The sequence below is a fragment of the Piliocolobus tephrosceles genome, chromosome 15 (genome assembly GCF_002776525.5).
Source record: "Piliocolobus tephrosceles isolate RC106 chromosome 15, ASM277652v3, whole genome shotgun sequence".
Classification (NCBI taxonomy): Eukaryota; Metazoa; Chordata; class Mammalia; order Primates; family Cercopithecidae; genus Piliocolobus; species Piliocolobus tephrosceles.
The window spans coordinates 85,827,169-85,848,914 of record NC_045448.1 but is presented as its reverse complement, the minus strand read 5'-3'; the positions used below and the strand labels follow the sequence as shown (position 1 = coordinate 85,848,914).

The following is a 21,746-nucleotide window of genomic DNA, read 5'->3' as shown; positions in this document are numbered from 1 at the left end:
TCACTGTGAGGACCCACTGTTTCAAGCCATAGAACACAGCCCTAGTGAGATTGAGACCATGTTCCTTGCTAAATCAAAGCAACAGACTTTTCTTGAGTGCCTACCGTGTACCAGGACCTGTTTGGGTCATATGGAGGTTAAGGATGACAAAGACATAGTCTCTGTCATGGGCACAGGGCTTGGTGGGCATGGAGCTGCCTGACCATCTGCTCTTGAACCCTCTAGGACAGCGGCCCCCAATGTTTTTGGCACTAGGGACTAATTTTGTGGAAGAAAATTTTCCCAGGGGAGGGGGGATGGTTTTGGGGTGAAACTGTTCTACCTCATATCAGGCTTTAGATTCTCATAAGGAGCGTGCAACCTAGATCCCTAGCACATACAGTTCACAGTAGGGTTTGCGATCCTATGAGAATCTGATGTCCCTGCTGATCTGAGAGGATGTGGAGCTCAGGTGGTTATATGGTTGCTTGCCTGCTGCTCACATCCTGCTGTGTGGCCCATTTCTGAACAGGCCACAGATTAGTGCTAGTCCATGGCTGGCGGCTGGGGACCCCTGCCCTAGGAGGCCACCTGAATCCTAGAGAGCTGTGATGGGGGGCAGATTCCCTTTTGAGGCTCTAGTTTCTTTGTTGTAATAATGAAAGGGTTCATTTAAGTGGCTTCACAGTTATGTACCAGGCATTGTGCTGAGCTCAGGAGACAGTAATAATATATTAAGCCCTGTCCTCCAGGAACCTTCTAGCTATGACTTTATGTTTCTGGGGTCCTTAGTCTCAGGTTCAGAGTAGGGGCCTTTTTAAATCCTTTGCCATTTTAGGAATTCCCTTCTTCTATATTTTTTGCCCAATATAAGTCTTTCCCTTTTTTGCTTTCCTTCTTGTATACCTCCACCCTTCCTCACACAAGGCCATTAGTACTGACTTCTCAGGCTCTGCCATGTTGTGGCTCAGAACTGAGGCCCACTCTGGTAAGGCAGATGGTTCATCAAGGCTGATTTGGAGTAACTGAGTTCTTACATGTGCTGGTCAGTGGCACCTACATCATTGGACGAGGAAAACCCTAGACATGGCACATCCACTGCTCCCCTGCCTCAGGCAGATGGGAGTTTCAGGACCCTCACTCCCTACCTACATCAGGAGACAATGAGATTGACATCCAGTAGAATTCTTCTCTTTCTGCTCCCCCATCCCCTTCACCAAACCCTTGACAAAAGTTCTGTTGTTGGAAGAAACTTGGTCCTTCTAGTAGCTTATTTCTTCACACTCAAAGTATTTGGTGACTATAGTCACCTTTAGGGGAAAACTAGAAGTGAGTCTGAGTTGCCCATTAGTTGTGAAAATATCTCTTTGGGAAAGATGATTTAAGGACAAATCTGTGATTAAGTGGTTTGAAGACAGTCCTGAGAGCCTCTTCCTGAATAAAGCCCTCATGAGGGTACAGAAAGGATTAAGAAGGTTAAGAGCTACTTCAGTGGTTTTAAGCAAATGGCAGTTAAACGTTTTCCATCTGTCTTTAAAAGCTTTACTGTTCACTAGTCAGAGTGGTGACATTTGCCTGTATTTGGGAGGCGGAGGCGGGAGAATCACTTGAGTCCAGGAGTTTGAGGCCTACAGTGAGCTATGATTGGGCCACTGCACTCCAGCCTGAGCTACTGAGAGAAACCTGGTCTGTAAAAAAAAAAAAAAAAAAAAAAAAAAGCCATAATTGTCAGTGATTTTCTAGACAGTGCTGACCTGTTCATTGTTAGAAAAGTACAGTAATTACTGTACATGTAACAGTTTAAAAATCTTGAATCTTTCTCCCCAGGACTAGGGGATTTGGAGAAGGTAGAGTGAGGATATCTGAGGGGGAAAAATAAGGCGTCAAAGAGATCAATTCCCAAGGTAATTTCAAGAACTGGGTAATTTCTGCCCTTCCTGGCCAGCTTGAACTTTCAGGTTATCTGCCGTCATCGTGAAACCTGAGGTGTAAGAGAGCTGGGGAGGGCGCCATGCTGTGTGACCCTCCTCCAAAGACCTCCTCCTTCCACTTGTGTACAGAGGGAAGAGTAAAAAGACCTCCACACAGCCCACCCCGTCCACCATCTTTGCTCCAAAAGTGCCTACCCCCGAAGTACCGACACCGGAGGCCATATCCTCGGTGCACTCAACGCTGCCGCCCCTGGTGTCCCGGCCCGGAAGTGCTCACCCTCCCGGTGATGCCGAGCAGAAGAAGTTCCGGAAGAAGCGGAGGGGGCCACGGCGGAGGCAGCGACTCCGGCAATTCAGCGATCTGTGGGTCCGCCTGGAGGAGAGGTCAGGCGAGGAGGCTGGGTCGGGTTGGCATCCACCTTTACCCTAGTGAGCAGAGCCAGGAATGCCCCTCACACTGGTTGCAATGGGAACCCCCATCATGGCGCAACCTTTCCCTTTCCTCATGACCCCAGGCACCCTTTTTCTGTCCACTGTGACAGAAGCGAATCCAGATTTAAGGTAGTTGCTTCAAGCCAGGGCAAGGGCAACATGTTTATGCTTGTTAAAGAACAAGTTTCCGGGTAGGATGAGTCTGTTAAAAGTGGAAGGTATCTGGAAAGGTTGCAAAGAACTTGATTTTTCAGCTCTTTCTCCATGGCCGATTTAGGGAGAGTGCCATAGATTTGCAGAGCTGTAAGCAGCTCGGTAGGAATGGGCATGTTTAACTCCCACATTGTAAGGGAAGAGTTGTGACCCTACACTGAATGTAGTCTCAGAGATGGCTGGGGAGTAGATCAGAGGTGGATAGGCAAGCCTGAGTCTGCAGGGCACAAAGCTTCTAGAAGAACTACCCCAGAGAGGCTGGGACCAGGAATCCAGTTAAATTAATCTCAGGTTTATTGAGTCCCTCCTTTGTGCCTGCTATTGTGTTGGATGCTGTGTGTATGGGGCCAATCAGACACAGGCCCTGCCTTCATGGAACTTGCAGTCTGGTGAGGAAGATGGATTTTTGAGTAGATAATCTGCAATGGAAATGTAAGGTGCTGTGGGTGTGTTTGTGGTGCATGGGGTGTGTGTGTGTGTGTGTGTGTGTTGGAGGTTACTTCTTAGGGTCAGGGGTCAGGAAAGTCTTCCCTTGAGGAAGCATCCTTTTGGCTTATACTGACTAGAAGCCAAAGTGGAACCTTGTGAATAGAGCTTCTGAGTCTGGATCAGTAGATTCAGGGATCCAGTGCCTGCACAGGTGCTTAATAAATGTAGAATGAGTGAGTGAGTGAGTGAGTGAACAACTGAGTAGGGAAGGGGAAGAGTTGAGGGCAGAGGGAACAATGTGAAAGTCTGGTTGGAGGGAACGATTGTGTTAAAGAAGCCGAGATAAAGTAATTCTGACTGGGGCCTGGGAAGTGAAGGAGTAGTGGGGTGAGATGTGTCTAGAGAGGTAAACAGGGAGGGAAGTAGGGAGCCACTGAAAGATTTGAAGCGGACATGTGAGATGCTGTGTGATTTGCATTGTAAATGGACAGAAGCTGGCAGCCAGATGGGACCTGGAGAACGGGGACAGCTTCTGATGGTGTTCATGTCCCACGGTGACTCATGAACCTCTCCATTGACAGAGGAATAAATTGACCTGTTTAGTACTTTTTCCAACAAGGCCATTGGTGGCCATGGGGTTGGGCACTTTATACTCCAGCTAAGTTGAAAGATCTGGGTAAGCCTGAGGTCATGGGCCCCTCAGCTTGAACTGTCTTGACCTGGTATGCCTACATGCTGTGCACATCAGGCCTGGACTTGGGCAGGTGAGACGCAGAGACCCAGGGAGGAATCTGCATGGTCTGGCTCTGCCTCTGTGGTGGCCAGTGAGGAGGGTCCCTGCCTAAGATTGCCCAGAGGCTAGTGATTAGCAAACTTTGAATTGGGCCTTATATGAAGACTTTCACTAATCTTTGGATGAAGAACCAAATAGCCAGGGACAGTTGGCTAGTCTGCTGGTCTTAATATCCTCTGCCATTTGGTTTTCTGGTAGCAGTGGCCAAAGACATGAAAGAGGACCAGAGATATAGGAAGCCTATTAACATACTAATACCCATTCCTTTCTTTAAGGAGGGGAGATGAAGAGAAGCTGTGTGGGCATTTGGGGGCCTTGGCATGTGCAGTGGTTTCTGCTGTGCCTTCAGACTCTGTCTTTCCCTTTGCCTCCTAGTGACATGGTCCCGCAACTCCAGGTCCCTGTCCTGGACAGGCACATCTCCACTGAGCTGCAGTTCCCTCGCCATGGGCATTCCCACCACAGCCAGATGGTGGCCAGCAGTGCCTGCCTGTCTCTCTGGACTCCTGTGTTCTGGGTGTTGGTGCTGGCTTTCCAAACAGAGACACCTCTCCTGTAATGACTGGAAGCACCAGGCTAAGACCCTGACCCCTCAGACTTGAAGGATGGCCATTCCTGTACTCCACATTCTGGTCTAGCCTTGTTGGGCCCAATCCAGGAGAAGAGACTTCTCCTGAAAAAGAAGCCCAGTGTTGATTCTTCTCTTTCCAAGGAATGAGACTTTGGGTTATCCAACTTTGGGTGGAGGTGTACAGTTTTGTAACATAATGAGTTGTGTGAAAATAAATTATAAATGAGTTGTATGAAAATAAAACCTTTCTTTTGGTGTAGATTTTTATTCATGATGCGTATATATCAGGCAGACAACTTCCTCTCTCACACCCTAAATCCTTTCACTGCTTCCCCCTAGGCCCTGCACTTCTCAGCTGCAGCTCTGATCCCTTCCGGCTCTGGCTTTGTATCCTGACCCTTTCCTCTTTCTGCTCCCTTTCTTTGTGCCACTCTTGGTTCTGGATGCAGGGGAGTCAGTGGGCCATGGAACTTGTGGTCTGCACCTCTCTATTCAAGCTCTGGTGAATAGGGTGCTCCCTGTGCCCTAAGAGATGCTTTCATTTTGTATAATGTGTGTGTCTCACTGAGAGGCTGGGTGGGGGGTGGGGGGAGTGGGTAGGCTTTGTCAGAGGTGCTGTGCAAGAAAGTGGTTTTCAAACTACCCCCAATCCCCATCTTGTTATTTATTATTCACATGTTTATTGTAAATGTCTTTTCTAAATACAAATCTTATTGGGACTCTTTCTATAAAATGTGTTTGAGTAGAACTTCCCCAGTTGAATCTGAAATGGGAGCTTTTAACCCTGCCCAGGTGATCTCCGTCCCCTAACCACCATGGTTCCAGATCAGGGTCTCCCACCTGTGGCAAGCGTCCTTTATGGTCCTGGGCTTCTGAGTAGCCCACAAAAACCCTAGGTAGAATGTCTGTCCAGGACTTGGGTGGGGTCAATAAGAAGTAGTTGTATTTGTTCCCTAATCTGGCTTAGGGTAAGACTGATGGTCTGGATTTGTAGCTCTGGTTTCCCTTCCTTTTCTGAGGCTTTTGTGGGTTCATGCTCAGTTATTTCCAGGGCCCAGAAGATCTCAGTGGCCTTACTGAAACAGTAGTGTGGTGGCACTTAAGATCCATGTCCACCACTTTGGTTCCATTCTGCACCATCTGTATTGCAGGGGTAGGCGGGCAAAAACTCCCAAATCTCCCTGCTGCTATGTTCGATTCTCCTAATGAGATACACTCATGGGATATTTGGAAAACAAAAGTGGGCAGAGGGAATTTTTCTTGAGCAGGGGGCATGGTTATGTGCAGGCTTCAGCAGACACAAGTTTGTGCAGTGGTCAGTCTCTGCAGCCCCCTCTATTCCCCTGCTTCAGCGTGGAGTAGCTGTGAGGTCGGCACAATTTTTCCTTCAGGGTTCCCACCTTGGAGTACAGATGGTGCGATGCCTGATATCAACTCTTTGACTTCTGCAGCGGCAGCCATTCCTGTGACCATGTTAGCAACTATTTCTGCTTGAAACACCAAGAGTAGTTTCTGATTTGTGCACTGATTTCTGGCAAAAGTGCTGTTACCTGCTTCTCTGCGACTTGAATCTACTCTTAACTTCGATAGGTATGGGGATGAAGCGGGGAGGCAGAGATACACTGGGAGGGCTGACTCTGTTCCTCCAATTCTTTGTAAGAGGGTGGTGTGGCTCCCACCAAGGGCTCAATCCTAGCTGGGTGATTTCCTTGTTTCTTGGATCACATTACGGCCGAGGAAGCAGGCAGACCATTATTGGCAGGACCGACACAAGATGGTTTGTCACACTGGCTGCTCCACTTGAGAACTGACCCACCAATCTCTGATTTGGAGGTGGCAGAGGCTCAGACGCACCTGACTGGGACTTGGTTAGTTTTCATACAGAATCATCCTAAAGTGGAAGGGGAAAATCCTCCGTACTTGGGCAGGATTGGCCTGCCCTTTTGTCAAAGTATAGGCTCTTCCAAGGATTGTGATGGAGCCCCACAGAACAGGGAACTGACATCAGAGGCCAGCTTCTTATTATCCTGCTCATTTGCTCTACCAGTTGTGCTCACCGCATCAACCTCCCATGCACTGGACGCTGAGAGCCTTAATCTAGTCTAGAAATGGAAGCACCTGGGGGCCTTTCATATCAGGGTGAAGAGGAAAGGAGCCTGTGAGGGGAAGCGAGTGCTGAGTCCTGACTCTTCCTGGGGGTCCCAGAAAGTAACTGATGGGAAGCTGCCTCTCACTTAGGGTGGGGGGGCAGGTTTAACAGGTGGGTGTTGAACCCATTGCTTCTACAGCGGAGCTTGGATTGCCAACAGAAAGAACTCAAACACTTTATTTTAAGGACATAAGAGAAATAAAAGTTACACTTGATACCTTTAAGTCAAATCAGAATTAATACCTTTTTGCTCACATATAAGTTATTCAAACGTTTTGCTCCCATTAGGAAAGATCTGTGGCCTGGTTCTTTTTCAGTGCTGAGGTGGCACCTTTTCATTCACTCAGCTGGCAGAGCAAAGCTGATCCCTTGGCAATCCAGTAGTCTTTGGACCGCTTGGAGGGTAAGAGGACGGTTACCACAAAGTTGGTTGAATGTCCTAATTAAGGATATAGGAAAAAAAGGGTTGTTACTTAGAGAATAACTTCCTTATACAGAGAGGCTACAAAGAGTCAAGACATCTGGGTTCCAGTCCTAACTGGACAAATAGTCCTTTATGGGTCGTTTTATGCTCTATAAAATGAAGATTTTTAGAACAAATAATTCTTTAGGACTCGTCCAGCTTAGACTTCATAGAACTTTTTTTTTTTTTTTTTTTGAGACAGGGTCTCACTCTATCACCCAGGCTGGAAGTACAGTGGCACGATTCAGCTCACTGCAACCTCTGCCCTCCTGGGTTCAAGTGATTCTCCTACCTCAGCCTCTTGAGTAGCTGGGGCTATAGGTGCATACCACCATGTCTGGCTAATTTTTGTATTTTTAGTAGAGGTGGGGTTTCACTAGTTGGCTAGGCTGGTCTCAAACTCCTGGCCTCAAATGATCCACCTGCCTTGGCCTCCCAAAGTGCTGGGATTACAGGCATGACCCACTGTGCCCGGCCTAATCATTTCTTAATAACCAGGATTCAAATGAGTTTCATATCTTGCAACAGTGATGTGTCTCTTAAATCTTTCAATTGGTAGGTTTCCCTCTGCTTCTTTTGCTGCCCCCTTGTAATATATTTGTTGAAACAACCAGACTGTTTGTCCTGTTAAGTTTCCCAGAATCTGGATTTTGATGACAGCATTGCTGTGGTGATTTTAAATATATTCCTCTCTTCCTGTAAGGGGAGGTTAGATCTAGAGGCATGGCTACATTCAGGTTTGAGGTTTTTTTTTTCCTTTTTTTTTTTGTTTTCTTTTTGAGACAGGGTCTCATTCTTTTGCCCAGGCTGGGCAAAAGTGGTTTGATTATGGCTCACTGCAGACTTGAACTCCTGGACTCAAGTAATCCTCCTGCCTCAGTCTCCCAAGTAGCTGGGATTACAGGCGTGTGCACCACACCTTGCTAATTTTTGTATTTTTTGTAGAGACAGGGTTTCGCCATCTTGCCCAGGCTAGCAGGTTTGAGTTTTACGGCAGGAATACTTCTTTGGTAGTACATACTCCTATCAGGAAGCACACTATGTCTGATTGTCTTTCTTTTTTGGGATATTAGTGGCCAGTGATGACTACTACATAGGACTACCCCTCCTTTAAATAGCTGAAAAAGAGTTTCTTTTGATGGGGTTTCTGTCACAGTTTCAGATAAGGTTAGGTTGTTGGTCCTCTCTCCCAGATTTGTAAGAATTCTTTATGCCAGGCTTCTAACAGTTTGGATGTTTGATCCCTCCAGATCTCATGTTGAAATCTGATCCCCAGTGTTGGAGATGGGGCTTAATGGAAGGTGTTTGGGTGATGGGGGTCAGATCCCTGATGAGTAGATTAATACTCCTTGGAATGGGGGGTGAGCTGTCACTTTATTAGTTCTTGTGAGAGCTGCTTATAAAGAGTCTGGCGCCTCCCTCCCATCTTGCCTGCTTCCTCTCTTGCCATGGATCTCTACGCACCAGCTCTCTTTTGCCTTCTGCTATGAGTGGAAGCAGTCTAAGGCCCTCACCAGAAGCAGACGCTGGCACCAGCCTGCAGAACCATGAGCCCAATAAACTTTTCTTTAAAGTTACTCAGCCTCAGGTATTCCTTTATAGCAACACAAACACAAGCAAACTAAGACAGCTGGATTTTTTTTTTTTTTAATTGAGATGGGTGTTTCACTAGGTTGCCCAGGCTGGTGTTGAACTCTGGGGCTCAAGTGATCCTCCCACCTTAGCCTCCTGAGTAGCTGGGACTACAGGCACGTGATACCACACCTGGCTAGACAGCTGGATTTTTTTCAAAATAGAAGGTCAGTGATGATGAATTTAAAGCATTTGTATGTTCAAAACTGTCTTTATTCACTTCCTTTTTGGAAGATGGTTTGGTTGTGTTTTGAATTCTGGTTCAAAGGTATTTTCCCTCAACCCGTTGAAGGTGATTCTCTGTTATCTTTTTATATGCACTGTGGATAATGAGAGTTGACTGATATCAATCTGATTCTCATTCTCTGGGATTTCAGTTCCAGCATATATTATACATTGTCTCTTCTCTTTGGTTATTTTGAGAATTTTTATTTTGTCTCTGACAGTCTTAAGTATCACTTTGGTATATCTAGGTTTCTTTGAAGATTTGATTACTTGTTGTATGTTGCTAAAAATCATTCCTTCCACTTCGTGAGACCTCATAATCTAAGGATTCAAGTGTTTCTTTAGTTTTGGGAAATTACCAGCCATTATTTTTTCAAATATTCTCTCTCCTCCATTCTTTATTTTCTCCTTCCAGGTTGCCTAGAAAACTAGAAAAACGTTGCAAATTCTGGCTCCTCCCATAGGGTCACTTCTTTCCCCTCTCACTATGCTGTATTCAAGGCGACTTTCCTAGTTCATTTTCTCTGTTCATTCTTCAGCTGTCCCTCAGTGTATCTGTTGAGGTGGCTTTCTTTCTGTCTGCTTTCTTTTTTTCAGAGCTGTATCTCAGTTTCAGATCCACTCAGAGTTTTGCATCAGGGCTTTCCATTTATTCATTTGTTTATTTATTTATTTGTGATGGAGTTTTCGCTCTTGTTACCTAGGCTGGAGTACAGTGGCCCAATCTCGGCTCACTGCAACCTCTGCCTCCCAAGTTCAAATGATTCTCCTGCCTCAGCCTCTCAAGTAGCTGCGAATACAGGCACCTGCCACCACATAGGCTAATTTTTCGTATTTAGTAGAGATAGGGTTTCACTATGTTGGTCAGGCTAGTCTTGAACTCCTGATCTCAGATGATTCACCCACCTCGGCCTCCCAAAGTGCTGGGATTAAAGGGGTGAGCCACCTTGCCCGGCCTATTCATTTATTTTAAAATCTCTTTTGTGATGAGTAAAAATGGATTTGGTGAGAAAAAGAGAGATTTTAGTGTCTATTCAGGCCACCATTTTGAAAGTGGAAGTCTCTACTTGTTAAACTCTATCTTCTACTCCTTAGATTCTAATAGAAGCAATTATTAATTCTATAATATTAATCTACAGTCAGAACAAATAGAATTTATAATTACATTTATGAATTTTGTATGTTATAGGTGGCTTCATTTTAAGTCTAGTTAATTGGCCCAAGGGAGATCTTGAGCCAATTACAGCTCAGTGTTTGGACTTTGATGGAAGATTGCATTTGGTCATTATTTGAACTAATCTTAAGAACATCCTCACCTGTGGTTGAGAGTGTTCCTGCCCGGGCTCCTGTTTTATAAAGTGGGCAGTGGTAAAGTGTTGGGCTTGGCTCATAATTTTGTTGTGGTTCAAAATGCACCACAGGCAGCACTGGATTCATCTGTCCGGGCAATGCGTCTTCTACCACCATTCCCTTATCATCCCATCGAAAAGCATCCATGAACATCCCATGAACAAGAACACCATCCTCGGGAGAGGGCAACTGAAAGATACCCACAAGTCTCAAAGTGAGAGGGGGAAAAGGGATCAGCAGGTGTGAGTCACTTCCTATGTCCCACATCCTCACCAGGTAATTCTAAAAAACACTCTATACATTGCTGTTATTATTCACATCTTAGAGAGGTCAATCTTGAGGCTCTGAGACGCAAAAAAACGTAATAATAATGTAATGACTTTTCCCCTTTTCAAGGGAGGTGGAGGAGTACTGAGATTATCGTCTGTTATTCTTAGCAAGGGTTTTCAAGGATTTGGATGCCCTCCTAGAAGACGGATTATATATCTGCAATAATATTTACAGAGTGCCCATGGAAAATTCCTTTTTGTTCTTTCTCTCTCTCTTTTTAAAATTATGCTTACTTTTAAATGTTTGTATTAAATAAGAAAGAGGGAGAGTGAGAAACTCTGCCCATCAGAGTCCTGTGATTGGATGTCTCCACCAGTGCATTTTTTTTTTTTTTTTTTTTTTTTTGCCAATTGTGGGTATCTGAATCATTCTTCCTCAAACCCTGAGTGGATCTGGCCAATTCTGGCCCCAGGTCTTTGGATAATTGGAGCCTCACGTCTGCAGGCAGAGGACTAAGCAGTTTGGATCATATGTAGTGCATTTTATAGTGAATAAAAGGATGGTAAACTAAATTCTTTTTAGCTGGTCTTTGCTTTTTGGTGTCCTAAACTTTCTGTTTCTTGGGTGCAGCAGGGTGGGCCTTCCTGTTTTTGGGCTGCCACGTATGTTTATGCAGATTTCCCTGAAAACTATCCTGCCACCTACTGGGTGTCCATCATCTGGGCATCCACCCAGAGGGAGCACCTTTTCCTATGCTGAGCCAAGGAGGCAAATGGGCTGACAGTGGTCTTGGCTGTTCGTAACAGAGATAAAGCTGTTTAAACACATACTCTGTGTTTAGACCAGTATATGTGCCTGTCACATGACACTGGCTGTTTCCTTTACTCCGCACTACAGGCCCGTCTCCTGGTCTGTTGGTGGCAGACATTTGCTAGGTGGGCCAGGAGACAGGCCAGCTAGGCAGTCTGAGGTCTCCCCAGATCTCAGAGATTGTAAGGTATTCTCATGGCTCAGCACACATGACCCAAGCAGAGACATGGTATGAACTGGGATGGGGTGGAGGGACAGAGCCCTGGTGGTCACTGTAAATTTCTGCCTGTCAGAATCAGCCTCTGTGGCAGATGGAGTGTGCTGAGCATGGACCAGGGCAGGCTGGTCCTGGAACCTCCGGTGGGGGCTTTAATGTGGGTGTTGCTTTGTCTTCCTGGAGCCTCAAGTTTTCCTTACATGGGAAACTTGATACCCTCTTCTTAAGACAAGAAGGATCTTAAAATAATAAGAGGTGCAGACATGTCAACAATTGCTCCAGCACATACAGCAGTGTCAGAATTCAAACTCAGGCTTGTCTAGTTTTTAAACCCTTGTTAACCTTGTTGACTTCTTGCTATATTGATTCTGTAAGATGAAGAAGGTTACTAAAGGTAGCTAAAAAATAAAATAATATTGCTTTAAACATATTTCTATAAATCAGACTAGTTTAGGCAGTTCCTATCTGGTCATTGCTAATTGGGGAGCTTATCTTGGAGGTGTGATGACTACCCTGCCCTTCCTGCTCCTGCCGATGGGAGGTGGTGGGAGTGGGGCATGGAGGTTGTCTGAAATCTTCAAGGACAGTGGGATAGAAGCTGCTTTGCCATAACAGCCAGGTGGACAATACCTCCATGTCCATGGGCAGTTCTTGTCCAAATTGCACTGTCTTGGCAGCTTCTATCACTGCAGCTTGATCCCGATAGGTGGGAATTACGTTGTATTTGAAACTTAGCTCATCTATAGGCAAATTGTATTTTCGAGCATGATTTTGAAGAGTTCCTGTAATTATGAAAATCAGAAAGCCGCGTTCAAAACAACACTGCTACTCCCCAGGCACTAACCCCCTTCACACAAACCAGGCTGCCCTGGCATTAGAGAGCCTTCCCACTACAGAGAAAACCCAACTCTTAACATCTTCCTCTGAGTTAGTTCACAGGGTCAGGAAGCCTGTGGGTCATGTTGGGAGGTAAGGGCCCAAGGGATGGACAAGCTCTGGTCCTGGTTGGGAAGGGAGGGAAGAAGGCCAGTATGCAGTGCATTGCCCTGACATAAGGGAGACAAATGAGTGAAGCAGTTTCCGAGCCCAGTCTCGCTAACTTTAGGATTTTGCCCAGCTTGTTTTATATGGGCTGTTTAATAGGTATGAAGAATGAGAGAGATGAAGGGCTTCGGTCATTAGCATTGAGTTGCTCACAGGCTCTAGCCCCTTCTGAAGGGGCTAGATTCCCCAAGGGCTGATGGAAGCACATCAAGAGAATTTCTCAGAGGGAAGGAAGCTGCTCACAGCTGGGGCCTGAGCAGGTGGACAGCAGATGACACCCTTGAGCGTGGGTCACATGGGGAACTGAGGCACACTCTGTGTTCGTGGAGGCGGCAGTGCCTGCACTTATGTAACTTGAGAGGGGCAGGGATTAGGTTGCTGGGGAACATCTGCTATCTCTGCCATCTTTCCTCTGCCTCCCACAAGTGAGGAAGAGCAGGACCTTGTTAGATTGCCCTATGATCAATAGCCTCATTGTTAAAGCATTAGTAGCCATGTCATTTCCCCAGGACCTCAAAACCCCGTGTATGACAATTCATGGCCTTTCCTGTGGGGTTTTTCTAGGGGATGCGCTGGTACCTGTTAGAAATCCTTGAGGAAAGAAGAAACCGGAGATCCAGTAGGACTTAGGCTGTCCTCTTTTGAGCCACAACTGAAGGAGAAACATACTCATAATAAACGTTATTTCTGGGATGGAATTTGTTTTCTAAAGCAAAGTCCTATTTGGGGAGAGTTTCTCAGGAGGCAGAAACTAAAGCAGCTCTGAGTTAGTCACCACCCCCATTTCACTGCCTGCCCCGTTCCCCTTCCTGTTCTGCCGGCCTGATGACTGCGGACCCAGAGCCTGGTTATTGTGGGGTATGTGAGAGGGAGACAGCCGCAAAGTTATCTGGGGTTTGGACTCATTTCAGTTGGTCTGTACCTCACTGTGGGGTCCCATGAATTAAAGCTGAAACTCCAATTAATTAAAGTGGAATGTGGGGATGAGTGCCTTGGGCAAGCGATATTATAATTAGTATAAGACGTGTAAAGTGATGCCATTCTGGACATTTCTTTCTTTTTTTTTTTTTTGAGATGGAGTCTCGCTCAGTTGCCCAGGCTGGAGTGCAGTGGCGCGATCTCGGCTCACTGCAAGCTCCGCCTCCTGGGTTCACGCCATTCTCCTGCCTTAGCCTCCCAAGTAGCTGGGACTACAAGCACTCGCCGCCACGCCCGGCTAATTTTTCTGCATTTTTAGTAGAGACGGGGTTTCACCGTGTTAGCCAGGATGGTCTCGATCTCCTGACCTCGTGATCCGCCCGTCTCGGCCTCCCAAAGTGCTGGGATTACAGGCTTGAGCCACAGCACCCGGCCTTGGACATTTCTTTTTCTCTGGGCTCAGATTATCCATCAGTGACTGTGGATATCTTTAGCCAGTGTTTCCTAGGGACCTTAGGCCAACTATGCCATCAGATTCATCGAAACCCAGTGAAAGGAATTTTCTTACATCCACAAATGAGGTCCTCAGGATAAGGTCTTTGACCCACGACCCTAGTGGCTTCAGGGATGGGTAGGCTGTGTTGGACCACAGAGCAGGAACCTGGTTATTGAGGAAACTGTTATACACTTCTTCCATTTCTTCAGACATCACCACGAATCCAGCGATGGCTTTGTTGAGTGTTTCCAGAGAAGTCTGAAAGAACAGAAAAGGGGTTGGTGGCCTTTGTAGATGTTATTATCCAGTGTCAGTGAGTGACACACATTCATGACAGCAGGTGCTGCCTTGCCCGGAGGTGCCACTTGCTGGGTTCTGTTCTCTGTGCACACTGTCTGCTTCCCAGACCCTCCAATATCACATGCATTATTACAATATGTGACCATTGTGGTGTAACACTTGAGGGTGGCAGTTGATGGTAGAGTCCAATGCAGTGGAAAGAAGGAAGCAGAAATGTCTCCTGAAGCCTGGAGAAGCGGCTGGGAGAAATGCCACTGTCCAGCACTCCTCCAGGCCAAAAGAAAAATAGGCCTGACTGTGATTTGGGAACCACAGAGTGTGAGGAGGAGGGGGAGATGGGGAGTGAGAACCAGCTCATGCTACTGGTCATCTCTGCTCAGGGGGATCCCCCAACCCCCAGAGTTAGTGCAGAAAGAGGAGATTCCTTTTTTTTTTTTCTTTTTGAGATAGAGTCTTGCTCCGTCACCAGGCTGGAGTGCAGTGGTGTGATCTCGGATCACTGCAACCTCCACCTCTTGGGTTCAAGTGATTCTCCTGCCTCAGTCTACCAATTAGTTGGGATTACAGGCATGCACCACCATGCCCAGCTAATTTTTGTATTTTTACTAGAGATGGGGTTTTTCCATGTTGGCCAGGCTGGTCTCAAACTCCTGATCTTAGGAGATCTGCCCACCTTGACCTCCCAACATGCTGGGATTATAGGTGTGAGCCACCGTGCCTGGCTGGAAAGGGGAGAGTCTTAGATGACACTAATCTTCTAGTTGACATCAGATAGTCTCCTTGTACTGGAAACACCTCCTTAAAACATGTCTCATAGCCTCTCCTCCTCTCACCAGAAGATGGAGGCAGGCAGTAGTCCTGGGAGACACTGGGCTGGAGTGGAGTACAGGGCGATGTTTGCCACCTGGCTAAAGACTAGGGAGTGCATATAGGTGGGTTATGGCCCCTACGGGTCGCAGTGTTGTGAAAACTGCCATATACTGGGAAAATACAATAGGAAGATATTGGAGGCAAAATTTATGTTGACTAAGCAACCAAATAAGGACTGAGACCACACGCACAGCATCTTAGCGACAGGCACTGTGTGGATAAAACAAGGCTACACATCCTTCCATTCTTTCATAGGTTTATTTGTTGGTTCCCTTCTCCCTGTACCTCTTTTCACAAGAGGCAGTGGTAGAAAAAAGAAGTGTTTTACTTAGATTTGTCCTTAGGATCTGAGGAACCATCTGCAGCAGAGTGCAGGAAAGAGGCCCTTAGCCAGAGCCAAGACCATCCTCCATGGTAGACCTGGAAATAGGAAGAAGTAGCAGAAGACTCATCTAAAATCCAGAGAGAACACAAAAAATGATAGAGGTGGAGGGAACAGACTGCTGAGACCTTCAAGGTCTGCTTGAAATAGAAAGCAGTCATGTTGCAGTCGATTCTCCCAAAGGAGGCAGCCAACACACAGATGTATTAAATGGGAGAAAGAGTACTTCAAAGGCCTTCCTTCCCCTATGGCTCAGAAGCCTACACAGGGTGGCCTTGTCACTCCCAGGACCTGCCCTATCCCACAGTTCTGTCTGGAGGAGAGTGGGTTCGCCAGGATGGCATTCCTGGGTGCTGCTCCCTTCCCCTGGCTTTCGTATTGCCACTACAGTACTGTCTGGCTATTCCCAAGGGGAAGGGAAGGTGCGGCTGGGAACAAAGCCAGGGCAAAGCAGGACCAGGCCTTGTGGTCTAGGACTAGAGGTCAGGTGAGGAAGGCCTCTGGCACAGGCACAGCATGCCATGATGGGCACCTCCCTTCTGATGGGAATGCTTGGCTGTGGTTCCTGATGGCCCTGCAGGCCACCTGTCCCTGGGCTCCTCCCCTTAAGCTTCCATTAGGTGAATTCCTCTGTTAGTGGTGGACTGGGGTTTGTTTGACCAGAAAAAGTGACCAAAGGAGACCTGAGAGTCACATTTGTTCACCCATACATTCAAATATTCATGGAAGATTTAGTATGCCAGTTACTAAGGAAACAAAGATGACGAATGTAACAGCTCCCTTGTTTTTAAGAAATTCTTTGTTAGAGTAGCCATACTCATAGGTGGGAAATTACAAAAAATGTAATGAATACAGTGGTAGACACAGAGACCTGAGATGACAAGGCCTTGAGGATGGGACCCTAACTCATCTGGCAGTAGAGGGAAGGGCTGGTCTCCAGGAAGACATAATGGAGGAAGTGACATCTGGTCTTATCTTCAAGTGGGTGAAAGTTCATGATGTGGAAAGGGCAAGACATGAGTAGCATCCATCTCCTGGTGTTCCTCAAAACAACAGCACTTCCTTGGTGTTAGCTGGGCACATAGCACCCCATCTAGAGACTCTTTTCCAGCCACCCTTGCAGCTGGGGTGTGGCCATGTGACCAAGTTTTGGCTAATGGGATATAAGAAGAAAAGATGTACACTACCACTGGATCACATTTTTATAAGGAAGCTGCTTTTCCTTGCTCTCTCTTTCCTACTTCCCACTGGCTGGCAAAAGGGGACAATTGGGGCAACCACCTTAGACCCAGACACGGAAGTTGTCTTTTGAGACTGGAAGAGCCAACCTGTTTATCCCTGGATGAGCTCACAAAGCAGAATTAACTACCTGCCCTAGACAGGGCTCCCTCGGGACTGTTAGGGGAGAGTAAAGTGAATTTTTATCTTATTTTGGACTATGTTATGGGGGTCTTTATCATAGTAGCTTAGTCTGTACCCCAATTCATTCAATATAGAAGGAAATAAGCCCTGACCCGGCAACCTGACCAGGAGACTGAGAGAGGAGAGAGACTTAGCTTGCTGACTTTGGTGCATACCTGACTAGATGCCACAGTCCCAAGGTGAAGACCACACACTCAGTTGACCCAGGGTCCACCTAACTAACAAGCCTAGGTATTGCCAGCCAAGCAACAACATCCAGAGACTTTGCCTTTCTGATGGGGAACAGGAATGGTCTTTAGCTGTAAAAGATCTCTCCCAGTTCTCCCCCAATCTTATCCCCAAGTCTTGACCTTGAAGTAGGTGTTTGGTTCCCTGATTAGCAGTAACACTTTTCCTGTTAATGCTCAATATTTGCTAATAGTTATTCTTTCTCTCTTATCATAGTTATGCACAGAGAAACTAGGAAGGCCTTTGACCATCATTATCAATGCAAGGCAATGCAGAGAGAAACTATCTATGAACATAAAGCAGAAGATCAAACAGGTGTTTGCAAATTTTAGCGGCATTAAAATCATCCAGAGAGTTTATTTAAAATTCATATTCCCAGGCTCTGCTTCAAGAAATTCTAACTCAGTAGGTCTTGAGTGGGATCAAGGAATCCACATGCTGAACACACCACAGGGGACTCTAATGCAGGCATTCTGTGGCCCACACTGACATTCTGGTTTTCACAGTCTTGCTTAAAGACTATGCTATTAAATGCAAACTAGACATTAGGAACAAGCACTGAATTACTCTTGAGTGCTTACGTCTCTGATCAATTTCTAGTGAGTCAACAGAATCTAAGGGTGTAAGGATAAGGAGGAGACTGAGAATTTGTAATGTTACATATTCACTCCATCGTTATTAGAAAATGGGAATACAGATTCATTAGAGAAGGATAAAATCATTTTTAGACTCATTGGGCTTGAAGAGTTGTTAGTGTATCCAAATGGAAATGCTGAAGTGATAGGAATGGAAGAATTTCGTATTATACAATTCTCTACAAAGCTTTGATGCTCAATAGCAATGATGAAAGTAAGCTCTCATACGTGAATTAACTTCAGCAGGTTGTTAAACCGGTCCACTTCTTGTCCAAGAACAGTGGTCAAGGAGTTCAGGCGTCCTTGAGGATCCTTGATGAAAAGGCCCTCAGAAGCACCCTCCATTTCCAGTTTTTCTGAAACATACACAGTGATTCCTCAGGCTAGTCATCGTTGATTTGTTCTCACAATATTGCTAAGGCAATGTGCTTATCTTAACATTTTAAAAAAGCCAGCTTTTCTCATTGTTTAAGCCAGACGCATAGCATTTAAATGTGACATTTCTATAATTTAGAATGCTTTTGTGATTCACCTGTGTTTATATACAAGTAATCACAGAAAATTAAGCTTAAATTCATGTGTATCAGGATATATATATATATATATATATATATATATATATATATATACACTTTTTTTTCTCAAACACTAAACCATTGCATTTCATTTCTTCCCTTAAAGCATGTTCCCCATGAGTATTTTCATCTTCCCAGCCAGTTTGAGCTATGTGGTCTATGGCCATGGGACAGGAGAAGTAGGTTCTTGTTGCTTAAGTGAGATCATAGAAAGACTGGCTGTGCTAATGTAGAAGGAGGACTGGAAAACGGAAGGAGAAGCCTGCTCATTTTCATTCTGGTTGACTGTGGGGAGGAGGTGAGGGGTTGAGAGGGAAGAGGATGAAAGGAAGGTCAGTATGACTCAGTGGTATCTGCAAGTTTGATGAGGGGTTTGAAAGGTTTCCAATGTGGAATGAGGGGGGTTGGCAGGAGGGCACAGGAAGGTGTGCCTGGCTTTGGCTGATTGGGAGGCAGAGCCCTGAAAGGTTCAGTGGCAAATGCTAGCAGGACAAAGCAGTTACCTGGCAGACAAGGAACATTCCAGAGACTAGACGGTCCAGGGACCCTGAGTCTCCACCTCTACCATACAAGTGTTTAAATCTCCCACTTCCCTGCTCACCTGCACTGCATAGAAAAGGTTTGGGGGTAGGAGATCGAGAGAGAGAGAGAGAGAGAGAGACTTAGTGTTTATCCCATGTAACTGGGTATTATTTAAAGGGACTGGTTGCATTATTAAACAGGCTCATGGTTCAAACTGGATGGAAAATGTAGCTCTTCTTTCTCCCCACAATCCACCAAATGCAGGCTCAGATGAAAAAAATATGAGCTACGAAAGAGGAAGGAACAGGCTTTTCCTTGCATATTTGCAAAAAGTATGTGTAAACAAACGGCTGTGACATACATATATCAAATTCCTTCTTGACCACACATATTTGGCTGCCGGACAAAAATCCCTCAGCAGTGCCAATGAGTCTAATCCCTGGGGTCCACAGTGCTGTGGTTACATGTCCCTGGTCCTCTCTTTCCACCATTCCTCTCAGGGCTATTTCAAACTCTCAGTTCTTTTGCTGAGCCAATTGCTTTCCTGTCCCCTCAGTCTCAGCAGATGATCTGCTTAGCATTTCACAGTAAAAGTACAAGCTTTATGAAGCCTGGAGAGAAAAACCTCCTAGGTGTCAATGGGATTCCACCAAACAAGTGCACAGTCTCTGCAGCTATCCATTCATCTCTCCATCCTTTTCCCAACCAGCACTCCATCTTATATTTATTGATCTTATATTTATTGACTGTTTGCTTCAACAACAGAATTCTCTAACCAAGCAGACATTCTCTTGAGGGCTTGCTTCTAGGAGGCAGATAACTGACTTCTGAAACCACAAGGCTCCTTTTATTCCAGGGGCTTAGGGGCATTGGCAAGACTCAGTTGCTGTTTTTTCCTGCCCCAATTTTCTTTTTCCTATAATGACATCTCTTCCAACCATGAATAACTAAGACATCTAAATCTCCTATCGATTAAGAAGAGTGTTAAAATAGATCTCTTGTGATCATTCAGGAAGACTCTTTCACTTATCAGAAAACAAGGTGAAAGTCATTTAGCCATGTCTTCTAAATGGAGAAAAAATTGAAATGGATTCTAGAGCAGGACTGTCCAGTAGAGCTTTTAATGATGATGGATGTGTTCTCTATCTGTACTGTCCAATGATAGCACTTGAAATGTGACTGGTGCAAATGAGGAAATGAATTTTAAATTACATTAAATTTAAATTTAGGTAGCCATATGTGGCTAGGGGCTATTTTCTTGCACAGCACAGGTCTAGAGACAGTAGAATAATGAAACCAAGGGAAGCTCAGGAAAAAGTCTGGTTAAAGTGACATTGAGCTGGAAACCAATTTCCTCCTAATGCTTCTGGCAGTTGAGATGCTGAGATGCTGTAAGCTTCTAGTCTATAAATGAAGAGCTCCATGTCAAAAGAGCTCTTTAGGTTAAAAAAAAGTCTACATAATAAACAGGTTTTGACATCTGTTTATCACTCAGTTCTCTGAGTTTATTCCTAAAATTCCCATTACATACAGATTCCTAGAATTATTTATTACCTGGAACTCTGGCCTGGACAGAAGCAACAAGTTCTTGAACAATTTCGTCATTGCTTTTTCCCTCTCCACCAGTAGATGACCTTGGCTGAACCTCAAGTATGGTGTTGATTAAAGTGTTGGTCTCTTTGTACTGTAATGGCAGTAAGAGACAGAACAGTGAAGACTCAAATTCTCAACAAATAAATTTGCAGCACATATAATTATTTACAAAAGTAAAGGCAGTTCTCTAAAACAATACTATTTATTTTCACTTTCTTTTATTGTGGTAAGAACAATTACATGCGATCTACCCTCTTAACAAATTTTAAGCGTGGAACACAGTAATTATTGCTGACTACAGGTACGATGTTGCACAAAAGATTTCTAGCACTGATTCATCTTGCTTGACTGCAACTTTATGCCTGTTGATTAGTAACTCCCCATTTCGCCCTCTCCCCAACCCCTCGCAACTACCATTCTACTCTTTAATTCTATGAATTTGACTATTTTAGATAACTTCATAAAAGTTAAATCATGCAGTATTTGTCTTTTTGTGACTGGCTTAAAGAAATTTTATTTTCTATCTTGAAGGTAGAGTTGGTAAAATGTGGTCATTGGAAATGCCTAGTACATAGTTGTTCCTGTCATACGAAAAATTTTTTTGTTGAGCAATAGTGTAAATGTACTTAATGGGCCGGGCCCAGTGGCTCATGCCTGTAATCCCAACACTTTGGGTGGTCAAGGCAGGAAGACTGCTTTAGCTCAAAAGGAATTGCTTTAGCCCAAGAATTTGAGACCAGCATGGGAAACACGGTAAGTCTCTGTCCCTACAAAAAAAAAAAAAAAAAAAAAAAGTTAGCTGGGTGTGGTGGTGTGCACCTGTGGTCCTAGTTACTTGGGAGGCTGAATGGGGAATAGCTTGAGCCCAGGAGTTAGAAGCTGTGGTGAACTATGATCTCACCACTGCACTCTAGCCAGGGCAACAGAGAGAGGCCCTATTTCAAAAGGAAAGAAAAGAAAAATAAATACATAAATAAATGTACTTAATGCCACTGAACTGTATGCTTAAAAATGATTAAAATATACATTTTCTGTTATATATGTTTTACTACAATAAAGAATGGTTAAACATTTTTAAGCTGATCAGTTAAAAGAAATTATGAAAGTGAGGGAAAAATCATGAGAACACACTTTCAGGTCATTCTTTTATTCAATTAACTTTTTTTTAAATTAGAAAAAAATGGATTACACAAAAATTTGAAGACAGAAAAATACGAAGAAAAAATATTCATGATACTTACTTTCCAGATATAATTACTTATAATGAAGTAATATTTAACTAAATAAACTATAGTTT

The 21,746-nt window shown here is 44.9% G+C and overlaps 2 protein-coding genes across 2 annotated transcripts in view; one reads left to right on the top strand and one right to left on the bottom strand.

Moving 5' to 3' along the window:
- Nucleotides 1-4,600, top strand: part of TRABD2A (TraB domain containing 2A) — a 57,942-nt gene extending 53,342 nt beyond the window's left edge. The window contains exons 6-7 of the mRNA XM_023224904.2: nt 2,040-2,294; nt 4,153-4,600. Of these exons, the coding sequence (XP_023080672.1) occupies nt 2,040-2,294; nt 4,153-4,336 (439 nt within the window). The 3' untranslated portion in view covers nt 4,337-4,600. The remainder of the gene's footprint in view (nt 1-2,039; nt 2,295-4,152) is intronic.
- Nucleotides 4,601-6,647: 2,047 nt separating this feature from the next.
- The window catches only part of LOC111551107 (dynein heavy chain 6, axonemal), a 140,374-nt gene continuing 125,275 nt past the window's right edge, over nt 6,648-21,746 (bottom strand). The window contains exons 31-37 of the mRNA XM_026456435.1: nt 20,411-20,540; nt 17,988-18,115; nt 13,995-14,180; nt 13,088-13,160; nt 12,095-12,246; nt 10,134-10,356; nt 6,648-6,936 (exon numbers count right to left, since the gene is read on the bottom strand). Coding sequence (XP_026312220.1) covers nt 6,833-6,936; nt 10,134-10,356; nt 12,095-12,246; nt 13,088-13,160; nt 13,995-14,180; nt 17,988-18,115; nt 20,411-20,540 — 996 coding nt within the window. The 3' untranslated portion in view covers nt 6,648-6,832. The remainder of the gene's footprint in view (nt 6,937-10,133; nt 10,357-12,094; nt 12,247-13,087; nt 13,161-13,994; nt 14,181-17,987; nt 18,116-20,410; nt 20,541-21,746) is intronic.